At 48.1% G+C, this 21,660-nt stretch overlaps 1 protein-coding gene and 1 long non-coding RNA gene across 2 annotated transcripts in view; one reads left to right on the top strand and one right to left on the bottom strand.

Annotated features, from left to right (window-relative positions):
- LOC105853806 overlaps nt 1-13,583 on the bottom strand; it is a 23,849-nt gene extending 10,266 nt beyond the window's left edge. Inside the window, exons 1-2 of the long non-coding RNA XR_001145574.1 lie at nt 13,530-13,583; nt 2,776-2,934 (exon numbers count right to left, since the gene is read on the bottom strand). This is a non-coding gene — a long non-coding RNA (uncharacterized LOC105853806). The remainder of the gene's footprint in view (nt 1-2,775; nt 2,935-13,529) is intronic.
- An 887-nt stretch (nt 13,584-14,470) lies between these two features.
- IL10 (interleukin 10) lies at nt 14,471-17,831 on the top strand. Its single transcript, XM_004685573.1, has 5 exons — nt 14,471-14,635; nt 15,382-15,441; nt 15,671-15,823; nt 16,688-16,753; nt 17,733-17,831. Exons 1-5 carry the CDS (start codon nt 14,471-14,473, stop codon nt 17,823-17,825), a joined length of 537 nt encoding a protein of 178 aa, XP_004685630.1. The 3' UTR covers nt 17,826-17,831.
- Nucleotides 17,832-21,660: the final 3,829 nt, after the last annotated feature.

Below are 21,660 nucleotides of genomic sequence, written 5' to 3'. Positions count from 1 at the left end.
GGGGATCGAACTCATGCTGAAATGGCTTTACCTTCTTAGTGCTGTGCTTTAACCCTGTGCCACCAGGGAGGGCCCAGTAGTCTTTTTTTAAAGAATGATTTATTTATTCCTACAGACCTGGGGTGCAAGCCATAGGTTCATTTGCAATGAGAGACAGAGTTGGAAGCACAACAGGCAGACTGGCCCAAGTACACTGCTGAGATGGGCAGTGGGCGGGTCTGGAGAGGTCAGCCGAGCCATGTGGTCATCTCCAGGGCTGGGGATCGAACTTGCACTGAAGCGACTGTGGCCAGCTTGCAGTGCTGCGTTCTAACCCATTGCACCACCAGGGAGGGCCGCCCAATAGTCTTTATTTTTAAGGAGTTAAGTTTTAGGGTTAAATCTGGTTCAGATTTCTGCCTCAACTACTTGCTACTGTGTGACTTAGGGTAAGTTACTCTTCTGTAAAAACTGGATTCACAATTCGATTAAACCCTTGAGAATATTGTAAAACTTCAAGTGAAACAAGGGCACGTGGTAAGAAATCAAAGATCATACAGGAAAACCAAAAAAGCCAGACAGTAGGCAGTTGTGGGAATCCCCAGGAGTCCATGGACTCTTGGCCTGTGTCAAACCCACGGCACATAGCAGGTACACATTATATGCTAACAGACAACAGGCCTCAGTTAGTCATAAAGAGTTACTCAGAGTCACACACGTGCAGACACACACACACAGAGACTGCTTAAGGTCGCTATCAACAGATTTAGAAAATGAGTAAGAGATCAGCAGAGCAGCGTCTGCCGATGTCACGAGGAAGAAAGATCCAGTGTCCCTGGAACCCTTGGCAGAGAGGGAACATACAGAAGGCTCTCTGAATAACATGAGTCCCTGGCGATAATGCGGTCGGCAAAAGGAAAGTGAGGCCTGGCAGCGGGAAGGCCAAAGCTGAGGAAAAGTGTGTGTGGCTTGTGTGGTTTGTGGCATGGCATGCCTTTAGCTATTTTGTGGCCTTAAAGTATGTCAACTTATTGAAAGCCTCTTTGATCCTCTGCAAAAGAGGAAAAGGAGCAGAGAGAGTCTCCCCATTTCAAAGAGGCAGAAACGAAGCTCGTTTATGTTGGAAGAACTTTCCAGAAGAAAGCTCCTTTTGCTGGACCTAAATCGTTATCACTTGAGAAACCCACATGCCAGCCAGAATGAACAAATATTCACACCAAGACACATCATGTCTCCTCTCTATCTCTATTATATCGGAAACATGGGTCTCGACCCCAAAAACAAGCTACACACACGCACAAAGCCAGATACAGGCAACGATATCTGTGATGCAGAAGACCAGGTAGTATGTGCCGCCACCAAGCACAGCCATAGGAGCTAGAGGACCGTTTTAATGAATACTCCATGGGATCGGGTTGGTAAGAAAGGTTCGTGGAAGAGGAGGCATTAAAGGATTCTGTTGGGTGTAGGCAGGGGTTGGGGAGTCGTAGGTATAGACAGCACAAGCCAGGAGAGCCTTGAGTGGGAGCAAGCAGCTGGGACAGATAGGAGTACCTTCTGACAACAGGCCAGAGCCTGGTGCAGAGAGCCTGCAGGAAGGAGGCTGCAAGTCTGGGAGCGCAAGTGTGAAGATTAAGTCATTGCATTTTATGCAGAAGGCAACGGGCATGCCAATGGGAATTTGGTGATAAAACTGGCACATAAACCTTTAGTCTGGAGAATCTAAAAGAATGCATTCTAATCTCTGGAAGCTGGGGTTCCAATGGGTTAGGACACAGTACTGTAAGCTGGCTGTAGCTGCTTCAGTGCAAGTTCAATCCCCGCCCCGGAGGTGACCCACATGGCGCAGCAGCCCTCTCCTGTCTCACCCGCTGCTCCCCTCAGCAGTGTGCTTCTGAGTATACTGAGTACATTAATCTGCCTGTTCTGCTCCCCACTCTGTCTCTGGTGAAGCCTCTCACCCCCCTGCACCTCTAGCCTGTACCCCAGGGCTGTGTGCATAAATAAATAAATCTTAAAAAAAAAAAAAAGATTGTGGCAGTAACTACAAGCTACAGCCAAACCTCCACTCATCCTTTAGCTTGATCTGGGCAGAAAGTACCAGAGACCAGCTCCAGTGAACAGGGTTGAGGAGAAGAATCCAAAAGAATCGAGAAACAAAGGAATGACAGACACAAAGTAGAGCTAAAGAGAAGCACGACCCAGGGGCACAAGGCTTCTCAGTTAGAGCTCAAGTGTTGCTAGTCCCCTGTGCAACTCATTTTCACTTATTTTTTCAAAGATTTATTTATGTCTTGCATACAAGAACTGGGGTACAGGCCAGAGTTGTGGGGGGAGGTAAGAGGATTCGTCAGAGACAGAATAGGGAGATCTATTGAAACACGCTGCTGAGAGTAGCAGCAGGTGGGTCGGATGAGGTCTTCTGTTCCATGTGGGTCACCTCCCTGGACGGGGATCGCATGTGCACCGCAATGGCTGTGGGTTGCTCCACAGTGCTGCGCTTTAACCGCTGAATCACCAGAGAGGGCCACAACTCATTTTTATTGATACAAACTGCTCCATTCCCCCTCTGTTAATTACTAGACAACGAATCATTCTCTTAGCATTTAGCCTTGTCGGGGCACACGTTCACAGCCAAGGTTCTGCTTTATCAGGTATATTCTACTGCCTTTCTAATCTTGCCTGTTTCTCAGGCTCAGCTCTGCTAATACAAGAAAGGGCACTGGGGTCTGGACAAGGCCAGTCCTCCAGCCCTTGATGACCAGTCTTCTAGTCACGAACCGATATTCTCCTTACCTCACACTTCATGCCTTTGGGGTCTCCAACAGGAAAATGCAGAGGTCCAGAGGTGGGGTCAGTGTGAAGAGACTGGCATCTCGCACTTCATTCTGCAGCCCTGGGTCTCCATTTCACTGGCTCCTACAGAGTCAAGTCCAACCTCCCCGTCACTGTGGCCTGTAAAGAAACAAGCTCAGACTGCCATGGCCAGCTCCCCAACTCCACATTGCTCTGAGAGCCTCTGATTTTACATGAAATGAGGCGGAAGCCCCAGTGATAGGCATAGTGCCTGGATGTTCCTCTGCCCTGTTTCCTAATGCACCTGCCTCTATCTTGGAAGCCTCAGCAATCTCCATACACACAGAAAGAACTCAGCAGGAAGAACCCCTCCTTCGACCTCTCTTTACATGTCCAAAGTCATTTCAGGGGGCCCAGAAAAGAAAGTGAAATTGTGGTAGCACCAATAGCTTCTCTGGTAGTAGCATGGTGGCTGTAGTTGTAGTGTAGTTATAAATGAGTGACATGATAATCAGCAATTGCCAAGTAACAGTCACTGGGGATTTTAGTGCCAGGCACTGGGGCAAGCATTTATCCACTTTCTTCTTACAACCAGGAGACAGGTATTATTGTCTTTCATCTTATAGATATGATAGGATTTCTTCAGAGGAGGTATATATGGGGTTCTGCATTCCAGTGGCAGAGCCATCGTGAGGTTCTTTTGCCCATGACACCCCACCAAGAATGTCCTGTGGTCTCTCCACTACCACCACCCCAGCCTCAATCCCTCATTTCCATCCCACTCAATAGAGTCAAATCTTGCAGCTCCTTTGACCTGGTCATTGTTGTGCATTTGAGAACGCCTAGTTTGCAGATTATGCACAGAGGTTTGCAAGTCATTTCAGAACCTGGGACAATGTCATCATAGAAATTTATTCTGTAATTTGCTCATTTTACACAGCATGATTTTAGAAGCATGATTTACTCCTAACTTACAAGGTTAGACTGTAAATAGAGCCAATCTCAGCTTAGGTTAGTGGGAGCCAAGATCAATGAAATTTGCCAAATTTCTCCTACTGCGTACCTACAAGCCTTAGACAACATTTGAAATAGACAATATTGTAACACCCCATCTTTTTCTACTCCTCCTCGCTGAGACTGAGAGGTCCCTATATTTCTCTCTAAGATACCCTCACTCGAAACCCCTGACTACAGAATCCACCCTGGCCACTGCCCTCAGCCCAGCTTGACCAAGGTCTCCCAGAAACAAGTATTCTCCTTCCCACTGGTCCATCTCAGTCTGTTGGGTCAGTGTGGCTAAGGGGGTTCCATTTATTTTTTGAAGATTTATTTATTTATGCATACAGAACTGTGGTACAAGCCAAAGGTGGGGGGAAGGGTGAGAGGATTCACCAGAGACAAAGTGGGGAACAGAATAGGCAGACTGACTGAAATCCACTGCTGAAGGGAGCAACAGGCAGGACAGGAGAGGTCTGCTGCACCATGTAGGTCAGCTCCCCAAATGGGGATCGAACTCGTGCCATGGTGGTTACGGACAGCTTCTCGTTGCTGTGTTTTACCCTCTTGCACCACCATGAGGGCCCAGGTTCCCATTTCTATTTCATTCTTTCCCACCTCTAAATTTAACCCTTACTAGCTCTCTGAAAGTTGCTGGTTATATCATAAATGACTTCTCAGAAGCAGAACCCTATGGAAAGGGCTCCTTCCCTCAGAAGGGTAAGAAAGAACCAACAGGAGCTTTTCAAGTCCATGGAAAACAGGTCTGTCAGGCTCGGGCAGCCTGTGAATCCTTGTGCACAAGCTGCATGTTTCTGCTCCACTTGCTCCAGGGGGCTCTTGGTTGCCTCCATGAATCTGCCACTTTGGTGTCTGCATGAGGTGAAAGCCTGCCATAGGGTTGTCTCCACAATGCCCAGATACCCTCTTCCAGACTGGGCACCTCTGCCTTCTCTCTTTTCCCATGGGATCCAACTGAGGAACTGAGGCTCATAACAAAATCTAGACTGAACAGCACTTCAGCCTCCCTTGTGGATTGCCTAGAATATTCAACACACCATTGTCACCTCCGCCATGCAAACCTAATCCGGGACCCATGTTGTGAGCCAACCACCCCAAGAACACTTCCTTCTAGCACAGCCTGCCTCGCAGCAAAGTACACTTCACCACATGGCGTGAAGAGTTTCTTGAGAACGTGAAGCTCCTGCAGAAAGAGCTGAAGTGAACTCTAGGGCTTTCCAGTAATATTCTTTCCTCCCAGAGACAGTCAATGTGAGAAATCCACTTCCGGAAGGTGATCACCAACCTCTCACACACACCCCCCGCACCCCCCCCATGCTCTTGAGGAAAAGGCAGCATCACGTCCTCCTCCCAGAGGCCTCTTTGGTTTCCACTGCTCTCAGCAGGCCTGACTCACAATGAAACTGCAACCTCAAGAACGCTGGGGCCAGGATTGCGAGAAGGAAATACAGGTGAACACACGCAAAAGTTGCCTGAGGAAAGGTTTTGTTTCTCTTACGGAATGGGCAGGGGTGACAAGCTAGAGGCAGCTGAAGGCCTGGCGTGGAGCTGACCTAATGTGTCTGTGGGAGGGGAAAATGCCTCAGTGCTTCACGTGCGTGCTGACTTCAGGGGGCGGGGTGAGATACAGAGGGGATGACAGTCACACCACAGTCGAAGATGCTAGGCTTGGAAAGCTGCTTAGGAAGACAAGGCTGGGAAGGCCCCCACCTATACTTGCAGTAAGCAAAGCTGAGGGTTGAAAAGGAGTGTGTCAGGCTCTCAGTGGAAGGTTCAGGGCTGAAAGCCTTTCTCCTGGACACCTGAGTCAGAGTTCCTTCCAGATGGGCTTGATATTTCTGTTCCCCCGGTCACGTCCCCCCTGTAATATCCTGTTCCAACTTCAGGTCCAGTTCCAGTGAACTCAGCATTGCCCCAGGAGAGCATCCATAACCACAGCGCACATGCACCAGGCATTCACCTAAGCACTGTGTACTGTTTAACACATCCCTTGCCAGAGTACAAACAGGAAAAGCCCTCACCTCCCATTGTGAGACCACAGTGCAGGGAAACTCACTAATGAGGTCATGCCAATGGTCAGGCTGGGTTGTAAGTTCAGTCTGACTCTGGGGCTTGCGCACTTAACCACCACACAAAGCCCAGACCGAAGGCAGGGCACCTTACGTTGTTTCCAGTAACCAGCGTGGACCCGGAGGTGGGGGGCAGGGTCATTATGCAGTGAGGGGACGCAGGATGGGGAGCACAGGTGCATCTGGCAGAGGTCCAGCCTGTGCTGTGGGACGTCTGCCACTCTAGGGAGTCTACGAGGCAGGCTCCCTGGGTAACCCCTGGCCATTCTCCCACAACACCCGTCAATTGACTCATTGATACCAACCCCAGTGATCAACCCCACAACCTTCTTCTCTTGACCTTACTACCAGAAATGGTCCAGATCAGCTGAAAACCACGGCATAAACATTCTCTTCAAATTTTGGAAAGACTAGTAAGTGTTTTAAAACCCTGAAAAAATCATCAATAGCATCAGAACTTTGGAGGACTTCCTTAAATTTGTAGCTTAGTGGTGTGTAATACTGAGCTATACCTTAAGCTAAAGCACTATAGGGCCTCCAGGTCCTTAGTCCCACTCTGGAGAAGAGCATGTTTCCCTCTCAACAGTCAGATGGCCAAACAGGCATCAGCTTGAATTTAGTCAGACACACGAGTTCTGACCTAATTTCTCGAAGCACCCACCTGTTCAAAGTGGTGTCTGAATTTGCCAGATCAAGAAGAGTCCTCCTCTCAACATTGCAAAGGTTGAGAGGAGACTAGAAGGCCAATTGTGTTCATTCGCCTGGCTAATCCTGGCCAGATAGACTGGACATGTCTGCTTTTATTTTCAAAGCTGTTCTGGAAACTGCGAAAGTACAAAATTCGTCAAAGGGAAATCAGGGTTTCTTAACTATCCGCTCAGAATCGAAGGAGAGAGCAAGAATGAGAAAGCAAGAAAGAGAAGAATCTTAGTGGAAGTGGAAGCAGAAGCAGGGCCACTTAGGCCTGCAGCCCAGCCCTCCAGGCGTCCTGCCCACCCACACCAGCCTTTACATGCCCCAGGCTGGGCAGCTGGGAAAAGGGAACTGACTGTAACAGAAAGGAACTGCGCATCTGCTCCAAACCCAGGGGCTCAGCACTGAAGCCACAAGCACTCTCTGGGGCACTTGGCCCCACCACACAGGTGGTGCACAGGAGGGGGCTGAGACCCAAGCCACCCGGACACTGAATTAAAGACGACAGCAGGGGTGCAGCGGGCTTCTCTCTTCTCCATCCAGCAGGACGCCCTGTGGGTCTACCCCCAGTCCTCCTCTGAGGTCAGACTTGGATCCCCTCCTCTGACACAGCCTCACATAGTTTTGCTAAACACTTAGCCAGCAGTCCTCAGGAGGGCCCACGGCCCTCTGGGGGCCTACTTCCCCAACACACAGCCACATGTGAGTGTGGGTGTTCTTCGTGGGCTTTAGTCAAAAACAACATACTGCAACAAGCTGAATGTATGAGATGTAAGAACACAGTGTTTCTATTAAATCATGTATTTAAAGAGATTAGAAACAATTTTCCATTCTACTCACTAAAGGTGTTCTGACTTGGAAAGTATAGCTATTTCTCATTTTTAATGTATTATACTAATGTGCAATGGGCTTACTATTGTTAATTTCAACATCAGCTTTTGGTTTAGTCTCTCAGTTTTAGTTTCTGACACATACCTCACGGAGTTCTGACTGCAAGTGGTGTGAGGGGATGTGAGGCCACACTGGATACAGCAAACATACCCAGTCCCTGCCCTCAGACTCTGTGCCCTGGGCTGGCACATAGCACAGTCATGTGGTGACAGTGGCTGACCCTGCTCCTGTAAAGCAGACGGGGTCAAAGCACAGATCAGGATTCGGGTGTGTGCTGAGACTGAGAGTATAGATCGGGCAAAGTTAAGGGAAGTAACTACTCAGTTCTTTCTTGCCTTGAAGTGTCTTCAAGGAGATGACGTGATAGGAATGCTGGGGTACATTGGCATGCCAAACTGCTTTTCAACACGAGTGCAGGCCTGTCTCAGATGCAAGCCACAAATAGAAACACCTTTCTGTCAGAAAATTCTAAGATTGGAAGTATTTCCCTAAGGCAAAAAAAAATCTAAGCAGGCCTCATCCTTATCCTCAGTTCCTGGTCACAGGGTTAAGTTCCGAACTGGTGCACGGTGGTGTTGTAACTGCTTTATGTGTGCAGACTTTCTCACACTTCTCACTGCTGCAACTCAACACACACACCACACACATCTTAGACAATTCCCTTTCAATCTTGATGCAGACCATGAGAATTTTGAGTTACGACTCAGCTAAATCAAGGAATTAAGTACTAGTTTAAGAATAAAGCAAAGGGAGGGCCCTCCCTTGTGGCACATCAGATTAAAGCACAGCACTACAAAGCTGTCCCCAGCCACTGCCAACACAAGTTCGATCCCTGGACAAGAAGCTGAACCACATGGCACAGCAGACCTCTCCTGTCTCCCCACTGCTCCCCTCAGAAGTGTACTTAGTCAATCTGCCTGTTCTGCTCCCCACTCTGTTTCTGGTGAAGCCTCTCACAACCCCTGCACCTCTGGCCTGTACCCCAGTTCTGTATACATAAATAAATAAATCTTTAAAAAAAGAAAAAAAGAACAGGGCCCTCCCTAATGACACAATGGGTTAGGATACAGCATTGTAAGCTGTAAGCTGGCCACAGCCGCTTCATTGTGAGTTCAATCCCTGGCTCCGGAAGTGATCCACATGGCACAGCAGACCTCTTCTGTCTTGCCCCTCATCTATCTGCCTGTTCCGTTCCCCAGCCTGTCACTGGTGAATCCTCTCACTCCTCCCCACATACCTCTGGCCTATACCCAAATTCTGTATGCATAAATAAATAAATCTTTTCTTAAAAGAGATGGGAGCAAGGGTAGTGAGAGGTTTCACCAGAAACACAGGGGGGGGGGGTAGAACAAGCCAATTGACAAAGTACACTGTTGAGGAGAGCAATGGTGGGTCAGAAGAGGTCTGGCATGGCACGTGGGTCACCTCTCTGGCTAGGAATCGAAATCATGGCTTTAGCATCATAGTGACGTGCTTTAACCTGCTGCGTGACAAGAGAGGGCCCCAAATAAATCTTTTTTAAGAAAAAAATGTGGATCCTTATTTTGCCAAGAAAGAGAAAGTAGAAGCTATTCAGAAGATTTCAGAAGGAGAAAGAAGGGGAAAGTTATCCAGATGTGTGTTCAGAAATAACAATTCTGTCTACAAAGTAGAAAATAATTTGGAGAATGGAATACTAATTAGTTACTTATTTGGGGGACCCAGGAGAGAAAAGATGGTAACTTGAATCAGTGTTGCTGTGCTGCTGATGGATAATGGAGATAAGTAAACATCAGAAAATGTTTGTGCAGAAAACTCTAGCGGACTTGGCAAAGGCTGTAGATAGGTTGGCAAAAGAGGAAAGAACCGACAAATTATTTCGAGGTTTCTAGCTTGTGTGGTCAGATGGTGGTGCCATTTACTGAGATAGGGAATACTGGAGAAGGTCAGACCAGAAGAAGAAGTAAATTTAGTTTCATATACAGGATCCATATACATAAGTGTGGGGCCCAAGGGAAAATGAAAATGTGGAGCCCTTCATTCAAAAGTATTAAGAATTTCAAGATCTTGACGGCAGAACATCGAAACATGGACTCCAAGCAACCACACAAGTCACACGTGGCACAGCCCAACGCAGGCCTATTCAGGTATTTCATGTTTGAGGTGTTAGGCACCCTGAGAGTTGAGTAAATGAAGTACCCTCAGAGGGGGGCTGTGGAGCTGCAAAAGCCCATTTGTGCCCCGCGGTTAGGGGCACACTCATTCTAGGTAGTCATGCACACACACTGAGAGAAGCTGTAGCTTGCGGAGGGGGGGCGGGGGGAGGACACTAACACCTGCAGCGCTGGCCCCTACAAGTCAAACTTCTCATACGAGAAGTCACAGATCACAGTGTCCAAGCCTGAGGAAAATCCAAACTGCTCGATTTGGCGCCCCAATTGCACAAAGGGGAATTCCACTTGGCTGTCCTCAGCGCCACCCTTCCGCTGTGATTTGCAGAGTCTGCCCTCCTGGATCCTCACGGAGTCTGCACGATGTGATCCCAGAACTCTGCCTTTTGCAGCAGAAGCACCAAGCCTCTGGCCGGGGAACTGAGGAAGGTTATGCAAGGTGATACGAGAAATTTCAAGTTGGAGAAACTATGGTAGATGCTAGATATCCTGGACAAGAAGAAATGAAAGTCCTATTAATAGCCCTAAACTATCACTACTAATGGCAAGCAGAAGGCAGCCCCAAGGGGAGTCCTCCTGAGGACACTCGCCTCCCTTCCCTGGCAGGAAACCATCCACCCCACCTTCTCTGCCTGCATCACCCACCCACCCCCAACTCCCCGCTAGGGTCAATGATGCCGCTGATTCTTGAGAGTACTAAGCCCTTTCCAGCCCCCTGCAGTGCTCAAGGCACCCGCTGTCCACTCTGGAACCTGACATAGGCACAGAGCAGCTGTATCAAGAAGTCTTCCATTTGCCGAGCATGAGACCAACTGAGATTCCTTATAAGATCTGTAGGTAAGATGCTCCAAAGTCTACACACACAAACACATACACACACACCATCGGTTTTTAGTTTGCCATAACTATAGTTGCAGCTACAGTGGTAAAACTCACTGAATGGAGAATGAAGTTTTTCAGAAAAAAATTTAAGAACTCCTTGCCTGGCATGATTTTGCAGCTTTGAATTCACTGACATCTTGCAGAAATGAATAGGAGAATGAAAAGGCAGAAAAAGCAGGTCTGAAAAGTATCTCAGCACTGTACCGGCCTCAGATTGCCAGTCTCTGAATTTCTTGTGGAGTGAGATGTAAATATATCTTTAGTCATACTTACCAATTTTCTTTCTTTTGCATCTGAATGCAGAAATTAGGGAATATTCTAGTACGAAGGTAGAAGACAGGTATTTCCCCTTCCTTTCTGGTTTCCCTTCCTCAGCTTCCCAAACAGAGGTTATTCAGCAGCTTATTAAAAATTAATTGGATAGGGGCACTCCCTGGTGGCGCAGGGGTTAAAGCTTAAGCCACTTCCACATGAGTTCGATTTCCGCCTGCCCCGGAGATCCACATGGCGAGGCAGACCTCTCCTGACCCGCCCGCTGCTCCCCTCAGCAGTGTACTTCATTAATCTGCCTGTTCTGCTCCCCACTCTGTCTCTGGTGAAGCCTCTCACCCTTCTGCTCCCCACTCTTGTCTCTGGTGAAGCCTCTGACTCTCTGGTGAAGCCTGTACCCCAGTTCTGTATGAATAAATAAATAAACCTTTTAAAAAATAATTAGATAGGTGTTTATTAAACACCTGCTCTGCATCTGGACTTCAGGGAAAACTGGACTCAGGTCAGTTGCTCTTGGGAGCTCATTCTGACCACGGCATGTGTACCTTGGAAATCCACATGATCGAAGAGGGCCCAGGCTGACACCCTACTCAACCACAGGAAGCTCTCTGGCTTTCTTCCCTGCAATGGGTTCTGCCATCTGACTGCTACCAATCTCCTAACATGCAGATTCTTGGCATTTATGTCTCAGATGTGACCTGCACGCGTGGGCCTTTCCCAATAGATCTTAATTATGCTTCATATGAGTAAGCACCTTCACAGCCTTAAGAATTAGTCATCTTTAGATGTGGTGCATATACAGAATGGAATATTACTCAGCAATCAAAAAAGATAAACACATGCCTTTTGCAGCAACATGGATAGAGTTGGAAGGGATCATGCTTGGTGAAATTAGCTAGAAAGAAACAGAAAAATACTCATAGCAGGAGTATAAAGGACAAAGGGGAAAATTAATAACAAACAACTATGTAACAGAGACATTGTACGGGGGTGGAGTGGGCAATGGGATCAAAAATGGGGGTTGGGGACAAGTCACTGCACTATGGTGATGGCACATGGGTAAATTGGTGGTGGGAAGCCCACAGAGATTACAACTGAGATGGGAAAAGGCACAAGATGATGTAAAAATAAACTATTCTATTATTTTTTTAAAAAAGAATTAGTCATCTTTGTTGTCTTCGCATAATGTCAGTCCTGTGAGATGTGCTGATAAGGAAAATGTCCATTTGTTAATTAAGGAATTGCATCAAGAAACTCATGTTGGTTATTTCTGACTATTTAGATTTGGAAATTTTGAGATGAAAAAGAACAAAGATTTCAAGATTTCAAATCAATGAGAAATAATCCACTTTTCAAACAATGGCCCGAGGCCATTGGCTACACATTCCAAAGTATATAATAGTCAGAGGCTGATCTACATAGAAAATTACAGATTAGAGAGACGTGATAGGTGCCCACCTCCCTTATCCTTCTGTATGTGTGTGCACACGTATTTCCATAAATAGCTTGAGAGATACGGAGGTGCTACCTGCCACCCTCCCCAGCCCTCTGTACCAAGGCCAGTCTCCTTGCCTTGCGGCCTCCATGCCCAAGCCAGGCTCGCAGGTACACCGGGAAGTGTCTAATGCAGAAGAGAGGACGCTGATTGCCTCATACCTCCGCTGGAGCAGTCCCTGTGCTCAGCACCAATATGTGCAAAATAACATAACCGCTTGCATCAGGGCACTCACGGCTGATTGGGAGAGAGATGTGACGTTGGGCACAAGTTATGTAAAGCTGTCAACTCACAGACTACAGCAAGCAAAGGCAGGGAGGGCCATGCCTCCGGGGAAGAAGGCCCTCCTGGCCTAGCTCAGCACTCGGGTCCTGACTGGCCTGCCGAGCCGAGTCCACACCTAGCACCCCCAGCTCAGAGGCTAATGCAAAAGCAACCCAGGAAACACAGGAGACAGTAGGGAAGGGTTTGGGTGGCAAACCCAGCTCCGAGCCCTTCTCTCTGCTTCCTGGCCACAAAACACAGCGCATCTAAACACGGATAAATGTAGCAGAGCTGTTTCCACATTAGCCGTCCACCTATTTCAAAAAGGCTCTTTAGGGTTCATGACTCTTGGAGTTCTACACTGACACTTCCCAAAGGGCTGGAAGGAGAGGTCACAGTCCTCTGATCCTGATCCACCAAATATATATGTAGCTCTCACTTCTAGTTCCCACTCCCGCCCATCAGGCCGAGCCCCGGATGTCTGCCCCATTCACGCTGGCAGGGAGATCTTCACCCGGGCTGGCTCGGCACCCAGTTCCACCTAAGGTGCCCAGTTCCAATCAGGAGCACAGCAAAATAAGGGAAAGGCTGGGATATCCTGCATCTGGATCCACTTACTAACACCCACGCTCCAAGGCAGGTACTGCAGAAACCTTGGGACAGATGAATATTGGGTAAGAGACCTGCCTTGGGTTTAAAGAGCCAGAGCCCAGACCTCCTGCTCTCCTACCCCAGGCCAGTGACATTTCCAGCCACCGTCTCACTGGGGTGATAGCAGAAGCTCCTAAGAGGAGGGGTCAAAGCACAATCAAGGACCCCCAGAGAACTCCCAGATATCTCAATAGTGACGTAAAAGAATGCTTGTCCCATAGCACACACACGCACACACCCCCCTCACGTGTGCAACCAAGAAATGATGCTTGAAGCTTCTTTGAGGAGAGGTAGAAGGAACAAGCTATTTTCCTTGCTTTCTCTACTTCCTCCCCATCTTTCAAATTTAAGTCTCCAGCCACAGGTACTTACAGCCAAAAGAACCTTTTCAGCCCCCATCCAGCCTTCTCATTTTGTCCTCTGGGGAGAGTGCAGAGTGCGCGAGGAGCAGCCATGAGTGTGAGAAGCCTGGGCTTGGGCGCCTGCCCCGCTGGCAGTCCTGTGTGTCCTTGTGCAGGTTGCTGAGCGTCTCTGGGCTTCAGTTGCTCACTGTAAAACGGAGACGAGAATGGTCATGGAGACCGAGCTCAGTAGTGCGGGCTCCCAAGTCCTGGGAGCTGAGGGGGGATGACCAGGGCTAGGGAAGGAGCCGGAACACACGTGGCCATGCCAGGAAGCCATCCTTGCGGGGTGCAATCTTGGAACATAAAACGAAGGAACCAGCAGCAAGTTTGGGGGATGAGCTCAAATCCTCATTTTTACTTAGGGAAACTAAGACAGAGAGAGCGGAGGCAACTTTCCAAGTTAGCAGCTTCTTGCTAAATTAGGCATTGAGCCTAGGATGAAGAGAGGAGAGGACTCAATTATTTCTCAACCCCAGCATATTGTGGAATGGCCAATTTGTCCACGTCACTGTGACCTAAGAGCACGCGAGTGGAACCCACAAGTCTTGTTCTGCGCACAAAACAGCTGTAAACCCCAGGAAATCAACTTTTTTTTTATTAAGAGAAACTGAAAATTTATTTTTAAAGGAGGGCGAGATACGCATCCTATACATAGCCATATTGCAGAAGTTCATTTTCGACCAGCCCTTTTTGCTTACCATGCAAAATTTAAAAATAGGAGGAGCTTTAATCAGAAAAAAAGAAAAACCCATTACCAGGAAATCTTTGTGGCTTTTTTTTATGAATAGGCCTCTCATTCATTGAACCCACAATATAAAAGGGGTTCACAGTAGGTAAAGGTCCAGACATCAGGGCTTGCTCTTGCAAAACCAAACCACAGGGCTCACTTGAGGAAGACAGCCATCCGCCATGCCCCGCTCGGTGCTTCTATGCTGCCTGGTCTTCCTGGCTGGAGTGAGGGCCAGCCTGGCCCACAGCACCCAGTCTGAGAACAGCTGCACCAACTTTCCGGACAGCTTGCCCCACATGCTCCGAGAGCTCCGCTCTGCCTTCAACAGGGTGAAGGCTTTCTTTGTGAGTATGGTGCCCTCCCGTCCTTCCTTGCTTCCTGGGGCTGCCCAAACTAGCCATTCTGCTCGAGCTCTAAAAACCCTCTGTCTTCTTCCCCTCCATCCTGTGCACGCAGTCTCCCCAAAATTGAATTCTTAAGCGTCTCAGGTCAAGTGATGGCCCAGTCCCCCTCAGCTGATGTAGCAGAGGTGCAAGAAAAGCTGTTTTAAATGTGCATGCAGGGTCTCCTATGCTCGGAAACCTCTTGTAAGGGTTCCCTGGAGCCCAGTCCTTCCCTGGCTGCAAGGTGTGAATGGGAGACAAGTTGTTCCCCAGATCCTGCAGAGGGCTTCAGGGATCCAGATGCCCCTTGCAGTGGGGACACCCGCCTTCAGAAGTGTTCCTTTCCCAGACACCTTCCAGATTTGGGGCATAGGAAGAAAGCAAAGGGTGAGGGGACTCAGGAACTGCCATGGGCACGGGCAGCCCCTTCCAGCCCAATACAGCCCAGCAAGACCAAGGCGGAACCAAGCTCTCCCTGGCTTCCAAGTGGCCAGATTTCTTTCAATGATTTAATCCTGAGTGACCTGATTTAGCTACAGGTTGCAGGACCATTGAATGTCCTGTTTTGAAAACCTCCCTTTCCACGTTTGGGCCACGGCTACTTTGAGTGAAAACATCAAACACTCTCTAATTAAAAGGCTCAGGGAGGCATTCATTTCTGGTGTTTCCCCAACCTCAAGTTCATTCTACTTTTGTTCTTCTTGCAGCAAATGAAGGACCAGCTGGACAATATGCTGCTGAGTGGGTCCCTACTGGAGGACTTTAAGGTGAGAGCCGCTGGGGGGTGTGGCGTGACTCAGAAAGGAGCTGGCTCTGTTTCCTTCACTTTGAAAAAGAGAAGTGGGAAGATCTTAACTCAGCACAAGGCTTGCAATCCAGAGGGCTCAGTCCTGGGGGAGGCAGCTGGTTACGGAAGGTCCCCAAAACAATGCTGGCTTCTGATGCTGGCAGCTCTTCCTCCCAATCACCGCCCCCTCCCCTTCTTCCTACCCTTAGGGTTACCTGGGTTGCCAAGCCCTGTCAGAGATGATCCAGTTTTACTTGGACGAGGTGATGCCGCAGGCTGAGAACCACAGCCCAGATGTCAAGGAGCATGTGAACTCCCTGGGTGAGAAGCTGCAGTCCCTCAGGCTGAGACTGCGACGCTGTGTGAGTGGCCGTCCTCTCCCTCTGTGCTCCCAGAAACACCATGTCCTATCTCCACTCACACCCGAGACAGCACCGACTGTGGCCAGAATCAGCTCCTTCGGGAGCTCAGTCTCTTGCTCATTTCTCTCTGAGCAGGAGGTGGGGGAAGCTGTTAGGCATTTACATGTGAACATTTGCAAACAGCTTTCCTGTTATTTCTGAGTCATTTGTGGGTTATTAACTAATCCCTTCTCTTCATAAAAGGGGCCCAAATCTGACATCCACGCCTCCTGGTCCCTGTGGGCCTAAGCCCAGCCGCCGGCCAGGAATGAGGTCCTTGGGAGAGGAAGCTCAGTTTACCTATTATCCTCAGTCTCCTGTGGGGCCCAGAGGACAGGAGGCTCCCTTGTGTCTGAGAAGGGCTGGGGGCTACTCACCCCAGTGTAGTGTCTGGAAGTAATTCCCCCAGATAACTGATCTCTCCATTTGCCTCATCACTGGTTTCCCTTATTCTGTCACTAACACCAGGAGACTAAGTTCCTCTTGGGTGCTCCCAGCTGAGGCTGTCTCTATTCCCCCAGGCACTCAGAAATGGGACCTCGGGGAGGTCAGGGACATAGGAGGAGGTTGGGCAGAGCACTCCTGCAGCCTCCCAAGTGCTGCAGGTGTTGCGAGGGTAAGGACTCCAAGACCTGGGTTTCATCCAAGCCCAGGAAACCTCCAGAGCAGCTCCAGGAGTTGCTGCTTCTCTGTCCCTTGAGGAACAGTTAAGACAACTCAGTGTCCACAGGAACTGTTCTGCTACCAGCTTGGCCCTCTAGTACTGGGAACTGGGAAATGGGAACTGGAGTTGCTGTCACCAACACTTTCTCTTTCCCTCCACAGCATCGATTTCTGCCCTGCGAAAACAAGAGCAAGGCTGTGGAGCAGGTGAAGACTGCCTTTAGTAAGGTGAGCCTGGCAGGTGGCAGGGGAGTTTCAGGGAACATGACTTCTGCCCACTCCTCAAGGGGCAGAAGTTGGTGTTGAACAGGCAGGGCCCATTCTTCACTCTGGGACTGTGGGAACCCAGAAAGTGGTGTTATCTCCACAGGCGGTGGGGAGCTGCTGCTTTGGTTATTTGGTCTTCTGTGAAGTGTCTTTAGGGGGTTTCTAAATGACTGAGCGCAGCCTTCACAGGCCTGCGGGTTCAACCAGGCAGCCAGGAACATAGCGAGCTGGGTGGTGGGGAGAGTGACAAAGGAAACAGAAAGTAGCTTGTTGGGAAGCCAGGCTGAGCCCACACGTGCAGGAAGCTGACACGTGAGTGCACACACAAATACACCCAAGCTCAACCAGACACCCCAAAACTCAGAGCAAGAAGCAGAAGCCTCACTTTCTGGAATTAGCCATTATTCCCGCTGCATTTGCAAGATCGCTGAGAATGTCAGCCCTCAAAATAAATGGGGTCTCACAATTCCACCTGTCTGTGAGTCTCGTACTCTGTTTCCCAGAAGTCAGGTGGCCCATGTCCTGTCTGTGGGATGGATGGGCTGGGCAGAAGCCCAGCATCGGAGGCACGTGCCTGACAGGGTGTGGGGCTGCAGCACAGGATGAGGGGTGGGGGAGAAGGAGGGTGTAAAAAACCCTTATCTCCTGCCCTCACTGTTGAACTATCACAGTAGTTTCCTCTTGTGTCGTTTCATCAAATTGTGAATAAGCATCACGTGAGCACATGACCTTTAAAATTGTTGAAAAGCAATGTATTTGACAAAGAGGATGTTCCTCTTGTACCCGCTAGCCTGAAGTCAGGTCCAGGCACAGGCTTTCCCAAAGCTAAGCTCAGAGTCAGCCCTTTACTCTCCAATGCCAGGGAGTGGGTGAACATCCAGGGGCCACTGCCTGAGGTTCCCTTGGATGGGGTTTTCACTATTTTCCTCTCTCTCCCCAGCTCCAAGAGAAAGGCGTCTACAAAGCCATGAGTGAATTTGACATCTTCATTAACTACATAGAAGTTTACATGACAAAGAAGATGAAAAGCTGAAACAGCCCAGGGACGAAACATTGAGGGTGCTGACTCACCTGGACTCTGGGACACAAATCTTTAAATTCTGATCCAGGGTTCTGAGCCAGCTCCTTGGAAAGCCCAATCATACCTCCTCTCTCCTAGAATATTTATTGTTTCTGATACCTCAACTCCCACTTCTATTTATTTATTGAGCTTCTTTGTGAACTAGTTAGTAAGAAGCCCAGTATTATAATTTTTCAGTATTTATTATATTCACCTGTTTAAGCTGTTCCATAGGCTGATACCCTATGGTATTTGAGTATTTTAAGAAAAATTTGTAAGTTATATAAAGAAAAGAATGTTCCTTGGGAAGCCAAATGAAGCTCCCATTCCAAGCCTGACCACACTTAATAGCTTTAACCTGTTTTTCCTGTCTTCCTCTAGTTTCTCTTGCCCCTGGGTCTGGGGTTTCTATACTCTTATGAAAGTCTCAGGAAGAGAAACGAAGGCATCCTTTTGAGAATGAATCTTCTGGCTGTTCACAGGGGTACCCCCGACTTCATTACCTAAACACTTCATTCCTAAAAACTGTGGTCAACGGTTATTTATAACAACCTAAAGATGGTTCTAATAGAACTCAGTTTTAACTATAAGTAATTCAATTCCTCTGGGAATGTTAACATTGTTTGTCTGTCTTCATTGCAGATTTTAATTTTGAATAAATAAATGGATCTTATAAAATCATGTTGTGGTGTCAGCTGACTTCTAGCTAATTAAAATAGCTCCTTCAAGCTTCCAAGATAGATAGAAGAGAGTAGGTGGATGGATTCTGCATTCCTGAGACAGGAAAGGTTCCAAATCTGATTGGGGGGAAAATTATTCTCATTTCAAAAACCAACAGCAAAGACCACCCAGCAAAGACCATAGTCTAACCAAAAACTCAATTCTTTGAGAAAGTCTCCTTAAATCCTTAAAGATTAAGATTATGTTGATTTTCAAGGACAAGCACAAGATTCTGTGTTTTTACTTCTATGTTAAAAAGTAGAAAGATAATTTCTCGATGTGTGTGTGTGTGTGTTGTTTCTTCAAGGTCCAGGGGTAGACACAAATGTGCTGTGCACCCACCAGCCCCCCGCAGTCACAGAACTCATTGTTACTGGTATTTACAACTAAACATTCCCACAAATCCTCCTTAGGCTGAGATCAGAAGAGAGTAGACCCAACAGAATAAAGCACAGAAGTAAACTGGCCAAGGCAAGGGGCTGCCCGGGGAGGCAGGTTACTGCCCCATTCCCTCTTTGAGCCACCCAGCGTGAGCTGGCTCTAATGTGCTGTTGGGAGGGCGTGGTGGCTGGGGAAGCCCTACTCAAAGCCCCATGACTTGGATGGGGGGGGGGGGGGGGATGAGCTACGTAAACACGATCCCCTCACACTTCTCACACTTTACCCAGCAGTCTGGTCTGGAGTAAGGATGGGAGTTGACTAGCTGTGGTCAGTTTTTCAGTAAGACCTGACTCACTTCGGTTAAAGTAACCATAGGAAGGAAGTGGGCAGCATCAAAGCTGAAATTCTGAGATCAAAGGTTCGGATTCAGAATGGAGGCTTACAGAAGAGGAGTGAGGAGCACGTTTTCTACTCTGAAGCTCTTCGTTCTGATATGGAGAAGCCACCAGGCCATCAGCTGGAAGTTCAGACAGCTGGGGCTCTCCACCTGACAGGATACACTAACTGAAGTTCCAGGCTGGCACCTCATGTAAAGGAAGTGGCATCTGAAGCCTAAAAAGTTAATCTAGATAAGCCGCACAGCCGATGAGGCTGAAGCTACAGTTTATGGAGCACTTACTTAAAGCTAGCCAGTACAGCACACACGGGTGCCAGGCACACTCCATGGCGTTGCGCTCTACAAGAGGAAACTGGTGGTCAGAGCAGTGGGTAGCATGGGTGAGGCAGCATGGGCTACTGAGAATACATGGAAGGCTTTTCCCTTTGTATTAATTTTCTATTGCTACCCCCAAAATTTTGCAGCTTAAAGCAATAAATATATATTAGCTCATAGTTTCTGTGGGTCAGAAACCTGGGAAGGGCAATGCAGGCTTTGGGGTCAGGATCTTTAATGGGTCTACAGAGTGACAGCTGGGGCTGCAATCACTTGCAGGTTTAATGAGGGGCAGCTGGTGTCCAAGGAGGTGTACTCACGGGCTGCTAGCAGACCTCAACTAGCTGGTGATCGGCAGGTGTCTCTGTATAGGGTTTCTGGAATGTCTCCATGATGCAGCAGCGTTCTTCCCTGGTGTTGGTGACCCCAGAGGGAGAACAAGGAGGAAGGCCTTGTGTAGTTTAAATCTAATCTCAGCATCTCATGCCAATTGGGCCCTCGATGCAGCGTGAGTTAGATCTCCCACCAGGGAGGTGACCCACATGGCCCAGCAGACCTCTCCTGTCTCACTGATGCTCCCCTCAGCAGTGTATTTTGGTTGATCTACCTGTTCTGCTCTCTCACCCACCCCCCGAACCTTTGACCTGTACACCCCAGTTCCTGTATGCATAAGTAATCTCTAAAAAAGAAAAAAAATGAAATTTCACACCATCACTTCTACCACACTCTATTTGTTAAAAGGGAATTGTTGAGTATAGTACATATTCATGGGGAGGGAGATTAGATTTTACCTTTTGAAGAGGGGAGCACCAAAGAACTTGTGGATGTATTTTAAATTCCTACGTTCTCTTTAAAAAGCATAAAAAACAGCTCTGGGCCAGAAAAGCATGTCAGACTCCTGGGTCAGTAGCGGGAAGCAGAGCTGCCTGCCCTTGGGCGACCACACAGACCTAGCCCTCCTTTCGTTCTCTCTTACTTACTCAGCACTTGCTGATCTGAGCCTTGGTTTCTCATCTGGAAAGTCAGAAAGCCGCCTCTCCCACTTTTATACACCAAATACTTGCTTTCCCTCCAATGTATATGCTGAAGTCCTAACTCCTAAAGTGATGGTATCAGAGGATGTGTCTTTTAATTATGCATTTAATTAATCCCCTCATGATGGGATAAGTGCCCATATAACGGATACCAGAGAGATTGCACCCTTTTTTCTCTCCCATTCATCACACATGAGACCAAAGAGGTCAAGCCATCATACAGCAAGATAGCAGCACCTACAAATCAAGAAAAGAGGTATTAGAATGAAACCTACCTTGCTGGTACTTTGACCCTCCAGTACTGTGAGAAAATGTCTCTTGCCTAAGACACTCACTCTATGGTGCTTAGGTATGACAGACTGGACTGACTCATACACCGGGTTTGGTATTAGGTTGAATGGGATGTCAGATATGTTTAGTAAAGTATGGAGGTCAAGTTTGGATGAAAATTTTTTTTCTTTCTTTCTCCAACAAATCTTCATACTCTAAGGAATGTAATCACTTCGTGTCCTTCCCTGTTATCTCAGGTGTTATATCTCCTCACATCTGAAATTGGATAAAGTACAGAATAACTACCTCTGTTTGCCTGTGGCCCCAGCTATGAGGTGGGGAGGGGGAACCGGTGAAAAATGTTTCCCTACCTGGTCCTGATGGAAACAGCAATTAAGCTCTTCTGCCCTGGGAGTAAAGCACAGTCTGGAAGCAAGAGGATGAGTTCAGGGATGAAAAGAGGAAAGAGAAGAGGCTGCCCTTTCTATGACACATTTCCCCCTAAAAACACTTACATACGTAGATTTAATGGGGATACGGAGAACAGCTCTAGGTCTAGGGTGATTTAGCAAATACAACCCTTCAAGGAAATAGGAGCTGCATCTGAAGAACATTTACCCAGAATTTTAAATGACAGGAAGATCTTTGAACTTTCATAAGTTGCAGAGCTATTCATATCATCGCCTAGTCA

The sequence above is a fragment of the Condylura cristata genome, unplaced genomic scaffold (assembly GCF_000260355.1).
Source record: "Condylura cristata isolate star-nosed mole 26May11 unplaced genomic scaffold, ConCri1.0 scaffold00018, whole genome shotgun sequence".
NCBI classification, from domain to species: domain Eukaryota; kingdom Metazoa; phylum Chordata; class Mammalia; order Eulipotyphla; family Talpidae; genus Condylura; species Condylura cristata.
The sequence above is the reverse complement of the archived record's forward strand: the minus strand, read 5'-3'. Positions and strand labels throughout refer to the sequence as shown.